The sequence below is a fragment of the Gobius niger genome (assembly GCF_951799975.1).
Source record: "Gobius niger genome assembly, chromosome: 8".
In the NCBI taxonomy this organism is placed as follows: Eukaryota; Metazoa; Chordata; class Actinopteri; order Gobiiformes; family Gobiidae; genus Gobius; species Gobius niger.
Genome location: NC_136859.1, coordinates 34,590,342 through 34,606,582, shown reverse-complemented (window position 1 = coordinate 34,606,582; position 16,241 = coordinate 34,590,342). Strand labels below are relative to the sequence as shown.

The following is a 16,241-nucleotide window of genomic DNA, read 5'->3' as shown; positions in this document are numbered from 1 at the left end:
TCATGTTTACCCAAATCAGATTTTGTTAAAGAGTAAATGGTTTACGCTGATCTCACATAAAAGATAAAACATACAGGAAGTCCATCCAGAAAAGGCACCATGTGAATATATGGACTGTAAAATATGAAAAATATGTTTGTTCTTCCTTATGATTAAAACCAAAACCTAAGTTTTGAACTAATATCATGATATTCAAAAGCAGATTGGACACAGAGGACAACTTCTCAGCAAAATGTGTAGAGTTTCAGTCAAAACTGAAAGTGAATGTTTTCAAGGGAACTGACAAGTTTGTAACAGCCTTTACGTTTAAAATTTTGTAAAGGTGTAAAGTGGTAGGGGAAACCGGAGGAAACCTACAAAGACACGGGGAGAACATGCAAACTCTACACAGAAAGGCCTTCTCCTGGTGGGAATCAAACCCGGGACCTTTATTTTGGCACTATTATTTTAATAACTTTTAAAACTTGTAATGGTTTGTAATGCCCAACGAGAACCTTGTTAGCAGCCATTTTTTTTCAGTCAGTCTTCTCTCAAATGTTACAGTCAACTGAACCTTGTGTATAATTTTTTTCAACCATGACTTGCATTTTTGAATGTGATGTAGCCCACTACTGAGCTTCTTCACCATGAATGACATACTGGGAGGTTTGGGAGGTTACTGGGACATTGAGAATAGGCTACTATGATGAATAGCTTTTTTTTGGTCACATCCCTGTTTCAGTTCATGGCTTTGAGCTTGTGCAGGACCTCCTTGGTGAGCTTCTTACTGTAGCGGTTGATCTTCCAGTGCCCGGGCATCCATCCCAGCAGGAAGCGGTGGAAGTCTGTCCAGGCAAACGCAAACATCTCCCTCCACTCTTTCTCCAGGGCCACAAAGTCCACGTCCTTATCCGCGGCCTTCTCCAGCTCAGAGAAATAATAATCCAACAGCGGCGGCACCTTCTTCTCGCACTCCCTTTCCTCCATGCAGCTCCCCAGGAAGTAAACCACGTCCTTCATCCCACAACCCCCTCCCACGTACTGGAAGTCCACGGCTGACACCTCTTTGCCGGTTTGGGAGAAGCAGAAGTTGGCGAGCTTGGCGTCCCCGTGGACTATCGTTTTAAAGCGGCAGTCGGTGAGGATTCTGTCGATAGGACTGGCTGCCGCTTTGAGCTCGAGGTCGTCCATCGCCTCCAGTTCGTCCGGTCTGGTGTCCAGGTGCCAGTAGGTCCCCAGTGGCCACAGTCCATCCGGGTCCCTGCCCAAAAAGAGAGCGTGGAAGTGGGCCAGCCAGCTCAGGCAAGCCCTCATTTCTTTGTCCCCAACACTGGTCCTAGAAAATGGGAAAAAAAAGAGTGTACATAATGAACAATTTGGTTAGTAATTGTCTGTCACTAACAGAGCCGGAGCTGGCCCTTCTGGGGCCCTAAGCAAAAATCCACACGGGGCCCTCCAGTAGCGTCCCATGGTTATTCGACGAAGAGTGAACCCATTTACGGTCAAAAACAGGTCCACTGTGCAGTAGTGTAGGGCAGAAGGGGAACATAATCAATCAATCAATCAATCAATCAAATTTTATTTGTATAGCGCCCAACAACAACCAGAAGGTGCCCAGAGCGCTTTCCAGGATAAAAACAAGAATCATAGTAGACAAAAATAAATACAAAAACACATAAAAACAGCAGTCGAGTCGGTGGCTATGTATCGAAGGCTTTCCTGAAAAAATGTGTCTTCAACTGTGATTTAAAAACACTCAGCTCTGTGATATTTCGAAGCTGGACCGGAAGTGCGTTCCACAGCTTTGGGCCTTGCACTGCAAATGACCGGCCTCCAAACTTTTTGTATTTGAACTTGGGAGTGACCAGGGAGGTGTGTTCAGAGGAGCGCAGAGTTCTGGCTGGTTCGTAGACCGTTACTAATTCGGCAAGGTAGGCCGGGGCCAGACCATTGATGGCCTTGAAAACAAACATCAGGACCTTAAAGTCCACCCTAAACGCCACCGGGAGCCAGTGGAGAGAGCGGAGGACTGGGGTGATGTGTGAGCGTCTGGAGGTGTTGGAGAGGAGACGAGCTGCTGCGTTTTGTACCAGTTGAAGTCGATTGAGGAGTGATTGGTTAAGTCCAGTGTAGAGGGCGTTACAGTAGTCTATCCTCGAGCTGATGAAGGCATGGATGGCCTTTTCCAAGTCAGCTCGGGACAAGAAAGACTTGATCTTACTCAGTAGCCTTAGCTGGTAAAAGCTTGCTTTCACAACTGCACCTATCTGTTTATTAAAGATCATGCCACTGTCAAAAATAACACCCAGGTTGCGGATGGCGGGGGCAAACTGAGGTGTAGGAGGACCAAAACTGGGGGAACTGTGAGGTGAGTCCGGGGTGAACAGGATGTACTCAGTCTTTCCTTCATTCAGGTGAAGGAAATTCTGGGAGAGCCATTGTTTGATGGTGTGAAGGCAGTTGTAGAGAGGGTCCAATGCAGCACTGTTGCTCAGAGTCACAGGGAGGTAGATCTGGAGGTCGTCTGCATAGAAATGAAAGTGGACGTTGTGTTTAGAGATAAGTTGACCAAGTGGCAGCATGTACAGTGAAAACAGAATAGGGCCAAGAATGGATCCTTGGGGCACACCGGATGACAGAGGAGCAGCTGAGGAGGAACAGTCATTGAGCATTACGGAAAAAGTTCTGTTTGTGAGATATGATGAAAACCATCTGAGAGCCATGCCCTGCAGACCGACAGTGTGTTGAAGTCGGGAGATGAGGATGTTATGATCCACGGTGTCAAATGCAGCGGTCAGGTCCAGTAGCACCAAAACCACAGAGCTTTTACTGTCCAGGGCTCCCAGGATGTCATTATGGACCCTCAGTAACGCTGATTCGGTGCTATGCCTAGACCTGAAGTCGGACTGGAACTTATCAGCTATTGCGTGCAGTTGGAGGTGAGACTGAAGCTGGGAGACAACAAGCTTCTCCATCAGCTTAGACAGGAACGGCAGATGAGATATTGGGCGGAAGTTGGACAGTGTGGAGGGATCAAGGTTGGGCTTCTTGAGCAGCGGTCTGACAATGGCATGTTTGAGAGCAGTGGGAACAGTGCCCAAACTGAGACAACTGTTTATAAAGGAGACAAGGCAGGGACCCATGATGTCAATAGCCTCCTTCATAATCTTGGTAGGAACAGTGTCTAGAGGGCAGGTGGTGGCCTTCAACTCATGGACCGCTTTTTTGAGGTCCACAAGGGTAACTGCCTCAAAGTTCACCAGCATACATTGCACCGCTTGGGAGGGCATGATAACAGAGGGGGCTTGTGTGATGGATTGCCTAACAGACGAAACCTTGTCCAAAAAGTACTGTTTGAATGCGTTACATGTTTGTTCAGATACATCAGTCAAACCAACAGACACCGGATTTATCACAGAGTTAATAGTGCTGAACAGGATTCCAGGGCGATGGCTATTGCTATTGATGAGATTGGAAAGGTATTGTCCTTTAGCTTCCTTCACTGCTGTCTGATAGGTGGCAAGACTGTCTCTAAACATCTCCAGTGACACCTGCAGCCTATCCTTCTTCCATTTGCGCTCTGCCTGTCTACACCGACACCTAAGAGCCCCTCAATTCAGGCCCCGCCCTCTGTGTGAGAACCACTAACCACTAAATCACTATGAGACTGGGATTTAGAACGACTAAAGTCTATTTTGGGAACCGCTGATTTAAAACTAACTGAAACCTGCACCTGACGGTCATTTCTGTCTGACAACTGAGAATCAACCTGTGAGTCGCCCAATTTGTTTTAGACTGTGCACATTCAGAGAACCAGAGTTACTGTAAGTAACTGCGCGCATGAGATCCGTGTGGATTCAACTCATCTTTGAGACAAAAAGGCCCCGAAACAACGCCTTGATTAACCCCTTAACTCCCACCTGAACCGAGCACATTTTCTCCAGTTTGGCTTTACCCCAATCCAAAAGCTTCTGGAAAAAAGCTGTGAAAATAGCAACAAAACTGAGACGAAAACAATGATGGAAATGTGACAAAAAAGTGAGAAAAGTTTGACAAAAAAGTGACGAAAAATTTATGAAAAGTGGCAAAAATGTCACTAAAATGACCCAAAAAAAGACAAAAAAAGTGATAAAAAAATACAAAAAATTGACAAAAAATGGATGAAAAAATGACACAAAAAAGTGATAGAAAATGGACAAAAAGTTGACGAAAAAATGACAAAAAAAGTCACGCGTGAGGATTTATGTTTATACCAGTTGCAGAGAGTGAACTTTATTGTGTATTAATGGTCACATATATTTTTGATACCACCAAAGAAACAAATCTACGCATTTGTTACTTAAAGATTCGCGACATTGAGGTAAAAAAAAAAAAAGGAATTTATTTTCTTTTTTTTTTATTTAGTTTTTTGAATATTTTACAATTTGAATTAAAAGTAATTAAAAAGAGATAACAGTAAATAAGTAAATGAAAAATAAAAAAGGGGAGGTAACTCTAACGTTACATTTGATTGCTTGAATTAGTACTAAGTAAAATTTGACCTGCTTCATTACATCATGCAACAAATTAAAATAGGTTGGAGTGTTTTTTTTATTCCAATTTAATAATATCAGTCTTCTCGATAGCACTGAAATACATTTGACAACAGTTTTGTGCTTGTTAACAAGAATAGCAGTTACTAAGTGTGTTCCACAAACATCAGTCATTTAAAATGTTTTGTTCTGTTAACTGTTATGTTGGGACAGTTCCAAAAAGTGTGATCTAGTGAAGCCTGTTTCTGCCGCACTGGTCACTGTGTCCACCCTATGGAACATTTTGGAAAGCCGTACTTTGGAAAGGCGTAGCCTGTGTAATACTTTGAATTGATCCATTGTGTAAATTTGAAAGATAATGTCAGAATTATAGTGCATCCTGGACAATAATTTTAGTATTTTTTATTCTCAAATTGTGAAGCAATGTCATTGTTTTCAAAGAAATCTAGGTCAAATGCCTCATAGAATCAAATGTAAGGCTATATAGTGAAGGGCTTAATTTTGACACAATTAATATACTGACTTTCAATGCTTTTTAATCCCCTGCACAGACCCTGCTGTGAGCAAATATAGATTGACAATAAACACCTGATTTCTTCAGTAAACAATATTATTAAAAATACTTAAAGATTTCTGCAACAACAGAACTTAGGTTCTTTATTTGAACGTCAGCGTATTGACAGGTTCATACAGAGTAAATTATGTTCAATAGTTTTTCTTTTCTCAGGTTTGAATATTTGATTGCACTCCACCAAGTTGATGATCACCATCGTCATCATGACTCATGTTTACCCAAATCAGATTTTGTTAAAGAGTAAATGGTTTACGCTGATCTCACATAAAAGATAAAACATACAGGAAGTCCATCCAGAAAAGGCACCATGTGAATATATGGACTGTAAAATATGAAAAATATGTTTGTTCTTCCTTATGATTAAAACCAAAACCTAAGTTTTGAACTAATATCATGATATTCAAAAGCAGATTGGACACAGAGGACAACTTCTCAGCAAAATGTGTAGAGTTTCAGTCAAAACTGAAAGTGAATGTTTTCAAGGGAACTGACAAGTTTGTAACAGCCTTTACGTTTAAAATTTTGTAAAGGTGTAAAGTGGTAGGGGAAACCGGAGGAAACCTACAAAGACACGGGGAGAACATGCAAACTCTACACAGAAAGGCCTTCTCCTGGTGGGAATCAAACCCGGGACCTTTATTTTGGCACTATTATTTTAATAACTTTTAAAACTTGTAATGGTTTGTAATGCCCAACGAGAACCTTGTTAGCAGCCATTTTTTTTCAGTCAGTCTTCTCTCAAATGTTACAGTCAACTGAACCTTGTGTATAATTTTTTTCAACCATGACTTGCATTTTTGAATGTGATGTAGCCCACTACTGAGCTTCTTCACCATGAATGACATACTGGGAGGTTTGGGAGGTTACTGGGACATTGAGAATAGGCTACTATGATGAATAGCTTTTTTTTGGTCACATCCCTGTTTCAGTTCATGGCTTTGAGCTTGTGCAGGACCTCCTTGGTGAGCTTCTTACTGTAGCGGTTGATCTTCCAGTGCCCGGGCATCCATCCCAGCAGGAAGCGGTGGAAGTCTGTCCAGGCAAACGCAAACATCTCCCTCCACTCTTTCTCCAGGGCCACAAAGTCCACGTCCTTATCCGCGGCCTTCTCCAGCTCAGAGAAATAATAATCCAACAGCGGCGGCACCTTCTTCTCGCACTCCCTTTCCTCCATGCAGCTCCCCAGGAAGTAAACCACGTCCTTCATCCCACAACCCCCTCCCACGTACTGGAAGTCCACGGCTGACACCTCTTTGCCGGTTTGGGAGAAGCAGAAGTTGGCGAGCTTGGCGTCCCCGTGGACTATCGTTTTAAAGCGGCAGTCGGTGAGGATTCTGTCGATAGGACTGGCTGCCGCTTTGAGCTCGAGGTCGTCCATCGCCTCCAGTTCGTCCGGTCTGGTGTCCAGGTGCCAGTAGGTCCCCAGTGGCCACAGTCCATCCGGGTCCCTGCCCAAAAAGAGAGCGTGGAAGTGGGCCAGCCAGCTCAGGCAAGCCCTCATTTCTTTGTCCCCAACACTGGTCCTAGAAAATGGGAAAAAAAAGAGTGTACATAATGAACAATTTGGTTAGTAATTGTCTGTCACTAACAGAGCCGGAGCTGGCCCTTCTGGGGCCCTAAGCAAAAATCCACACGGGGCCCTCCAGTAGCGTCCCATGGTTATTCGACGAAGAGTGAACCCATTTACGGTCAAAAACAGGTCCACTGTGCAGTAGTGTAGGGCAGAAGGGGAACATAATCAATCAATCAATCAATCAATCAAATTTTATTTGTATAGCGCCCAACAACAACCAGAAGGTGCCCAGAGCGCTTTCCAGGATAAAAACAAGAATCATAGTAGACAAAAATAAATACAAAAACACATAAAAACAGCAGTCGAGTCGGTGGCTATGTATCGAAGGCTTTCCTGAAAAAATGTGTCTTCAACTGTGATTTAAAAACACTCAGCTCTGTGATATTTCGAAGCTGGACCGGAAGTGCGTTCCACAGCTTTGGGCCTTGCACTGCAAATGACCGGCCTCCAAACTTTTTGTATTTGAACTTGGGAGTGACCAGGGAGGTGTGTTCAGAGGAGCGCAGAGTTCTGGCTGGTTCGTAGACCGTTACTAATTCGGCAAGGTAGGCCGGGGCCAGACCATTGATGGCCTTGAAAACAAACATCAGGACCTTAAAGTCCACCCTAAACGCCACCGGGAGCCAGTGGAGAGAGCGGAGGACTGGGGTGATGTGTGAGCGTCTGGAGGTGTTGGAGAGGAGACGAGCTGCTGCGTTTTGTACCAGTTGAAGTCGATTGAGGAGTGATTGGTTAAGTCCAGTGTAGAGGGCGTTACAGTAGTCTATCCTCGAGCTGATGAAGGCATGGATGGCCTTTTCCAAGTCAGCTCGGGACAAGAAAGACTTGATCTTACTCAGTAGCCTTAGCTGGTAAAAGCTTGCTTTCACAACTGCACCTATCTGTTTATTAAAGATCATGCCACTGTCAAAAATAACACCCAGGTTGCGGATGGCGGGGGCAAACTGAGGTGTAGGAGGACCAAAACTGGGGGAACTGTGAGGTGAGTCCGGGGTGAACAGGATGTACTCAGTCTTTCCTTCATTCAGGTGAAGGAAATTCTGGGAGAGCCATTGTTTGATGGTGTGAAGGCAGTTGTAGAGAGGGTCCAATGCAGCACTGTTGCTCAGAGTCACAGGGAGGTAGATCTGGAGGTCGTCTGCATAGAAATGAAAGTGGACGTTGTGTTTAGAGATAAGTTGACCAAGTGGCAGCATGTACAGTGAAAACAGAATAGGGCCAAGAATGGATCCTTGGGGCACACCGGATGACAGAGGAGCAGCTGAGGAGGAACAGTCATTGAGCATTACGGAAAAAGTTCTGTTTGTGAGATATGATGAAAACCATCTGAGAGCCATGCCCTGCAGACCGACAGTGTGTTGAAGTCGGGAGATGAGGATGTTATGATCCACGGTGTCAAATGCAGCGGTCAGGTCCAGTAGCACCAAAACCACAGAGCTTTTACTGTCCAGGGCTCCCAGGATGTCATTATGGACCCTCAGTAACGCTGATTCGGTGCTATGCCTAGACCTGAAGTCGGACTGGAACTTATCAGCTATTGCGTGCAGTTGGAGGTGAGACTGAAGCTGGGAGACAACAAGCTTCTCCATCAGCTTAGACAGGAACGGCAGATGAGATATTGGGCGGAAGTTGGACAGTGTGGAGGGATCAAGGTTGGGCTTCTTGAGCAGCGGTCTGACAATGGCATGTTTGAGAGCAGTGGGAACAGTGCCCAAACTGAGACAACTGTTTATAAAGGAGACAAGGCAGGGACCCATGATGTCAATAGCCTCCTTCATAATCTTGGTAGGAACAGTGTCTAGAGGGCAGGTGGTGGCCTTCAACTCATGGACCGCTTTTTTGAGGTCCACAAGGGTAACTGCCTCAAAGTTCACCAGCATACATTGCACCGCTTGGGAGGGCATGATAACAGAGGGGGCTTGTGTGATGGATTGCCTAACAGACGAAACCTTGTCCAAAAAGTACTGTTTGAATGCGTTACATGTTTGTTCAGATACATCAGTCAAACCAACAGACACCGGATTTATCACAGAGTTAATAGTGCTGAACAGGATTCCAGGGCGATGGCTATTGCTATTGATGAGATTGGAAAGGTATTGTCCTTTAGCTTCCTTCACTGCTGTCTGATAGGTGGCAAGACTGTCTCTAAACATCTCCAGTGACACCTGCAGCCTATCCTTCTTCCATTTGCGCTCTGCCTGTCTACACCGACACCTAAGAGCCCCTCAATTCAGGCCCCGCCCTCTGTGTGAGAACCACTAACCACTAAATCACTATGAGACTGGGATTTAGAACGACTAAAGTCTATTTTGGGAACCGCTGATTTAAAACTAACTGAAACCTGCACCTGACGGTCATTTCTGTCTGACAACTGAGAATCAACCTGTGAGTCGCCCAATTTGTTTTAGACTGTGCACATTCAGAGAACCAGAGTTACTGTAAGTAACTGCGCGCATGAGATCCGTGTGGATTCAACTCATCTTTGAGACAAAAAGGCCCCGAAACAACGCCTTGATTAACCCCTTAACTCCCACCTGAACCGAGCACATTTTCTCCAGTTTGGCTTTACCCCAATCCAAAAGCTTCTGGAAAAAAGCTGTGAAAATAGCAACAAAACTGAGACGAAAACAATGATGGAAATGTGACAAAAAAGTGAGAAAAGTTTGACAAAAAAGTGACGAAAAATTTATGAAAAGTGGCAAAAATGTCACTAAAATGACCCAAAAAAAGACAAAAAAAGTGATAAAAAAATACAAAAAATTGACAAAAAATGGATGAAAAAATGACACAAAAAAGTGATAGAAAATGGACAAAAAGTTGACGAAAAAATGACAAAAAAAGTCAAAGACAAAAAAAAAAAAAAAAAAAGTTACAAAAATGAGTTGAATACCCAACAAAAAAATGATGGAAAAAAAATCTGCTGACGTGAGGAAAAAGATCCTCTCGGTTCAGGTGGGAGTTAAGAGGTTAATCAGTGTAACAACACCGTAGACTGAAATGTGGGGCCCTTGCGGCTGCGGGGGCCCTAAGCAACTTGCATAGTTTGCCTATAGGAAGAACCGGCTCTGGTCACTAATGTCTGTGTTTTAAGTCAAGTTCAGTCACCTCTGTACTGGCAAATATCTGCAAAAAGTGCACCCCCCAAAATGTTCTTGAGAGCTGTGGTCACAAGTCAATTTCTTCTTTTTTAGATCAATAAAGTGATGTGCTGTTTTGTGACTTGCTTCAGGCAATAACAAACTTTTAGGGCGGTGGCGGACCTGATGTTCATCCAAAAATATTGCACTGTCTCTCTTTATCACAGAGATACATTATTCCCGGAGTTTAGCCACTTATTGTAGCCTAGATGTAGTCACTGATTCTGCTGGCGTTCCAGACAATGGGCTCACTCCTTTCTGCAGCCGCAGTGCGCGTGTTGACATGCAGCGAGGAGAACATGTGTTGGGCAACATTGCACTTGAATATATAGTCTAAAGTGGTTCCCAAGCTGGGGGCTGCCTGGGATTGCAGAGGTCATAAGTGATTTTTATTATTTGAGCAAATTATATGGTTAAAAACATCAAATATGACTGAGAAAGGACTAAGGGCACATTAGACACTCAAATTCAGTTTATTTGTATGAAATAAGTAATTATTAGCATTAGCATTATTGTCATGTTTTAATGCATTTGTAGGTTGGGAACCACTGGTCTGCTATATAGTGCAGGCCCATATAACTACTTATTTTTATGAAAGTGACCCTGAAAACTATGAAATGTACCAATAAACTTGTCCATGCTACAAATATTTCAGGAATCCAAAGTGTGGAAAACAATTAACCTTTTAACTTAGTGGCTTCCTCTTTCATTGTCAGGTATAGGGCCTTTAACTTTATTTATACAAATAAACTGAACAAAAAATGATCTTCTTTTCCTTAAGTGCCCTGTTGCTCACAAAGATTCAATTAGAATCACTGATTAATGCAGAAATGTTTTATCTGAAAGTATTTCCTCCGTGTTTTGCATGACATTTCTATGTGTTGGTCCTGTTTAGAGCATGTATTTAGATAAATGTAAGACAAGACTAAAGAATAGCATGCAGTGTTTTTCTATAAAACTTGCTTGTGGTCATCAGCTCATGTTAGGGTTGGATAAACTTCCAGCTCTTATCTCAGACAGAAATCTAAAGAAAGATTTTAAATATGACATTCAAAATGAACAGCTCTCCTCACATGTTCTCCATCAGATGCCTTTACCTCCTCTGGTCATATCCAGCCACATCCAGGTCTTCTAACACAATCAGCATCTCGTCGCCGCGGGAACAGGAGGCCAGGCAGACGGGGATCCGGCAGCTCGGGTTGGTGGAGTAGTTTTGGTACCAGTGTGTTTCCACCTGGTAGGAGCGGACCTTCCGCTTGTGGGACAGGTCCGTGTTCTGGCCCCCGGGATGGCCCGATGCTGCTGGGAACTGCACGTGTTTGACCACCACCGAGGGGCGCTCACAGCCCTCCAGGTGCACCCTCACGATCTCCCCATACCCACTCCATAAAGTCTGGATCTTGGCCCCCAGGCGCAGTGAGGTGGCTCCACAGGACTTCAGAATGAGCGCCTGGTACTCTGGGTTCATCTCTGAAGAGAGAGTTTGAGTTGTTTTATGGTGAATGAAATATTAATAAAACTGAGATAAACTACTACTAAGAAATAACATTGTGGTCGTAAAAACAAAACAAAACCTTGAAATAAACTAAAATATGAAACATGGCTAGTAGTTACAGGAAGAAAATGTTCAATCTTCTGAGACCCAGAGAGAATAAAAAGGCCAATGACACTATTCATTAGTTGTTTGTATACATTACATTGAAAAAAATGACTCTATACAAACCCATTTTGCCAAGAAACTTAACAGGTCACTACTTCTGTTGGATTCAGAAGCTTAAGATACAACGTGGAGAAGTCTGGTCTCTGAATGAATTAATCTTCTCCTTTAAGTGAAGCAACTATGAAGATCTCCAAAACAAGTTAAAGACTAATAGTAGTACCAAATTCTACTGGGTGCTTCTTGTATTATTACTATAACAGTATGGTCTGTGCCACCATACTTTCAGCTGACATTAGTGGGAAACATTAATAATGCATTAAAAATAGAATCGATCACAAAGCATGAGATTTACATTTTCCATATACATATCAGACAACCATTTATAATTTTGATTTGCTGTTGAGAAACTACAGGTCGTGATACCACACATATAGACTTTGTTTTTTTTAATTAGGTCACAAAATGACACGTGTTTCTAAGGACAACAGAAAAAGACAGAAAAAACATAACAGAAAAATAATCAATGAAAGCCAAAAAAAAACCAAGTACAACCAATTAGAAAACAAACAAATGAAAAGAAATGAATGAATGAAATGAAGAAAATGAAGAAATATATGAACTAACGATTATTGGTAATCGACCAATCCATTACCTTCAGTCAATCGATTAATCGCTGTAAATGGCGCACGTAAATCATGCACCTTTTCAAAAAAATGTTTTCTTTCTATCACTTCACTTTCACTATCACTACTTTCATTCAAACTAACTGTGCTAATATTTGGCCGCTGTTGCTCACCTGACGAAAAGCTTTAGCTTCAGCTCACGGAGGAAACATGAGATGGCGCAGTCGGATCGTCACGTAAATAATGAGAAATGGGAGAACTCGTTAGCAATTAGCACGCGAGCCTCAGCTAAGCGGCCGGTTTGTTTTGCTGTTACACTTCCGTGTTCTTACCGGAAGTGCAGTGATAAGAAGGTGGTGGTAAATGCCGCCATCTGCCGTCCAAATATTGTGGTGCTAAAAAAAATAACAGACTTTTCCCCCCTTTCTTTTAACTTCTTAACCCCCGCCTTAACAGAGCACATTTTCTCCAGTTCGGCTTTACCCAAATCTAGAAACCAAAAAAGTGACAAAAGAGGGACAAAAACATGCGGGAAAAGCAACAATAGCAATACAAAAACGTCAAAAACACACGACTGAAGAGTGATGAAAAAGTAACAACAAAAAAAACTACAAAAACGGTTTTGTAGGCTTTAGCTTCCAAATTAGGCGTCACATTGAGCTATAGGTTATAAGATTTGGGTAAAGCTGAACTGGGGAAAATGTGTTCAGTTTACTTTCTAATGTCTAATTCGTATTTTACCTTAAAAGGTCTTGTGGTGGTTATTTAGCACAGATATCAACAAGGGAAATTCCTCATCTGTACCTGCCCACGCGCCCAGAAATCTGCAATAAAACAGAGGTTTAATCGAACCCTTTTCCTGGCCTTACTGTGGACCTGTTTTTTCTCCATAAGCAAATCTCAGATTTTTTTAACACCTCCCGATTTGGTCATTTTGGGTCAGGGTATCTGTCAAAGATATGTTTCATGGTTTGCAGTCCCAAATCAATGTCAATGGTAGTGTATAGACTCAGAGGACGACCTTCATTGAGGAAATCATAACCATCTTTTATGTAACTAAATTTATCGTCAAAAGATGGCCCAGGAAGAAGTCTATACAAAGAGACATTAAATGTATGTGTGCTGCTGCTTAAGGGACTTTAACCAGATAAACCCCATTCACACTGAAGAGAGGCCTCGCAAGAGAAACGTTGCCTTATGTAACCCTGTGATCAGTGTGGGGAAAGTCCCTCTGTCCTCCGGCCCTGACCGTATGAATTGGGCCTTAAAATGCTCCATTTGTATTTCGTCACATAATCATTGCAAATAATTATTTTTATAAAACCCCGTGGATAAAATTTGCAGCAAAAACATAGTTAATCAATATTCCCCTTGCAACTTCAAATCAAATTGTATTATTCCCAAAACCTCAGCCACCCACCACTACAGATGAAAACTGACCTTTTTGTGGACAGCTGGTCTTTGATCGGAAGGTACAGTTGCGAGAAAGAGTAAGTACAGCGTTTGGAATTTCTCACATTCTGCTTAAATTGATCACTAAATGTGGTCTGATCTTCATCGAAATCAAAAGAATGATTAAACAGTGTCTGCTTAAGCTCAAACATTTACGCTGGATCATAATTTTGCATGCATGTTGTGAATGTCTCCGTTTTTTATGCAAAATATCTTAACAAACTTGTGAATGAATTGTTCTATTGATGATAGCACGTTGTCCTGGCCCTGAGGCAACAAAACAGCCCCACACCAGGATTCTTCACAGTGAGGATTTTGATGTTGATGTGCTGTTCTATTTTTCCTCCACACATGACGTCGTGTGCTCCTCCCAAAATGTTCAACTTCGGTTTGCAAAAGAGCTCTTGGATGGGTGCTGGAAAAATATACTGTTGGACCCAAAGTTGAACAGGTCACTGCCCCGAGTGCCCCAACGACCACCCTCCAGGTTTTCTCCAGCTCTTCTCTGAGCCCCTGGTATTTCTCTAGTTTCTCGTGTTCCTTTTTCCTGATGTTGAAGTCGCTTGGTATTGCTATGTCCATTGCTATGTCCATATTGTTTACCATTCTGTCCGTCTGTATCTGGAAGTCCCACAGGATCTTGGCTCTGTCATTCTCTACCACCTTTGGAGGTGTTTCCCACTTTGACCTTGGGGTTTCCAGCCCATACTCTGCACAGATGTTCCTGTACACTATACCAGCCACTTGGTTATGGCACTCCATGTAAGCTTTCCCTGCCAGCATCTTACTGTGACATGACGAGTGGTAGTGGTATATTAAATTATAATGCCAGACAACGCCATCCAGTAAAACTGGAACAATGTGCTTTAAGGCACACAGGTTCGACCCATAAGGACAGAGGCAGCATGTTCCTTTTTCACACAGTTTGGTTTATTTCCATGTTGTACTTTTATCTTTCCGTTTCTTGTTTCATACTTTTTGTTCACATTAGATGTTTCGCCGTTCTCGTTACATCCAGTTGAACAGTTTGTACACTTTAAGTCTCAGTTGGTTCACAGTATTTTCATTAGGTCACGTCAGCTTTTCAGTTCGTACAAAACAAAAGGAAGCAAGGGAAACAAGAGAAAGCAAGACAGCAGCAGTTGGGTCCACCTAAACGTGAATAAAAAAAGGTTAGCTACGGAGCAGTTCTTCTACAAAAGGCTATCCACGAGGCAAGGCAAGCTTACCGTCGCACGCCCACATCGAACTCTACCCGGCCGGTGTGGTGCTTCGATAGCCCCCGGTTACGCAAGGGCCCCAGCAGACCCCGGACCAAACACGCTGAGAGAGCGAGACTCGGACGCCATGGAGTGGTGCGCCTGAAGTCAACAGCCACCGGCGACACTAGAATACAGCTTGCGTTAGCGGCAACCCAATATTTAAGAATGAGGAAAGAATAGGCCATAGCTACCTGCACCCGTGGAACATCGCGCACAACCTCTGGGCCAGCCCAACCAGGCCCGAGGGCACCAGGGAGGAAGACAGAGGAAATGCTGTGAACCAGGGTGGGCTTTTATACCTTTTACGCAATGGCACCATCTGCTGTCCATTATTTATTTTAAAACACATTAAGTTTTATTAGAATAAAAAGGCATACATATAACTGATAATGCCACATTACACCCTGCAGTTATGTGCTGGATTGTCTCATTGGCCTCTTTGCACAGTCTACACCTGGGGTCTTGTCTCTGGTGTGATAGATCTGGGCCTCTATTGCTCTGGTGCTCAAGGCCTGCTCCTGTGCAGCCATGATGAGCCTCTGTGCTGTCCTTCAGTCCGGCTATTTGTCTGGCAGAAACCGTCCTTATTGTGCCTTTATCTGCACAAACCCGAGTGTGCTCTGAATCAGCCACAAATCTCTTAACAGTACGATGATTCTGCCTAATCTTTCATGAAATATCGAAGGTTTTCATACCTAGAACAAGGCATTCAACTATTTCACGCTTTTCATCAGCAGAGAGATCCTTTTTCTTTCTTTAAGTGACGCCTTCATTTATTTGGCTTCATGCTGTCTGCCCCCCGGCATCGCTCGCCCCACTATTTGAGGACTGGACTAGTCAATGAGGACACACTATGCACGTATGGTGTTCATACACTGTAAAAAAAAGCATGCAAAATCGCACTATAAATAAATCTGCGAAACAGGGAAGGCGCACCGCATTATAGCGAGGGACCAGTGTAGTGGTATCCGAATGTCCAAAGCGAAAAAAATGCACAATGCATTCTGAAAAGGAGTGAGCGGTGATGGTCACTGACGGGTCAATGTAGAACACAACTGACTGCTTGAACTATACAAAACATGAATGAGTGAAAACCGCTGTTTTAATCATGTGTTGCATATGTTTTAGGGAATAAAGTTGTTGAATATAAATGTTGCGGTGAAAAGTTGCTGACGTTAGCTGCTTGCCTTTACCTTGAGTTGTTGATCAATAGCTTCCACAATAATCTAGCCATTTTCTTCATTCATGTAAAATCCATGTGAAATAACCGGAGTGCTGGATCCAAAAAACAATACAATTCCACTGTCTGTGAATAGGTGATGTTAAGGGCTTTGAGTGTGTAAAGCATGTAGAAAGGCACTATATATGTGACCATTTATTTTTACAGAAGGTTGATTACATGTTGACAATACAGACACTGTAAAGCTTGGCTCGGTTATCACCCCTTAA

General features: G+C 43.0%; 1 protein-coding gene across 1 annotated transcript; it reads right to left on the bottom strand.

Annotated features, from left to right (window-relative positions):
• Positions 1-5,748: 5,748 nt before the first annotated feature.
• On the bottom strand, positions 5,749-12,390 carry pkdc (protein kinase-like domain containing). Its single transcript, XM_079561707.1, has 3 exons — positions 12,252-12,390; positions 10,893-11,265; positions 5,749-6,608 (listed from the first exon to the last, which is right to left on the bottom strand). The coding sequence occupies exons 2-3, from the start codon at positions 11,261-11,263 to the stop codon at positions 6,011-6,013; spliced, it is 969 nt and encodes a 322-aa protein (XP_079417833.1). The 5' UTR covers positions 11,264-11,265; positions 12,252-12,390; the 3' UTR covers positions 5,749-6,010.
• Between the last annotated feature and the right edge of the window lie 3,851 nt (positions 12,391-16,241).

Excerpts from the sequence above, each read along its gene's own strand:
- pkdc (XM_079561707.1), bottom strand. The coding sequence starts at position 11,263 with ATGAACCCAGAGTACCAGGCGCTCATTCTGAAGTCCTGTGGAGCCACC. Across the intron at positions 6,609-10,892 it reads GCTGGATATGACCAGAGGAG|GACCAGTGTTGGGGACAAAG; the intron begins GTAAAGGCATCT and ends CCCATTTTCTAG.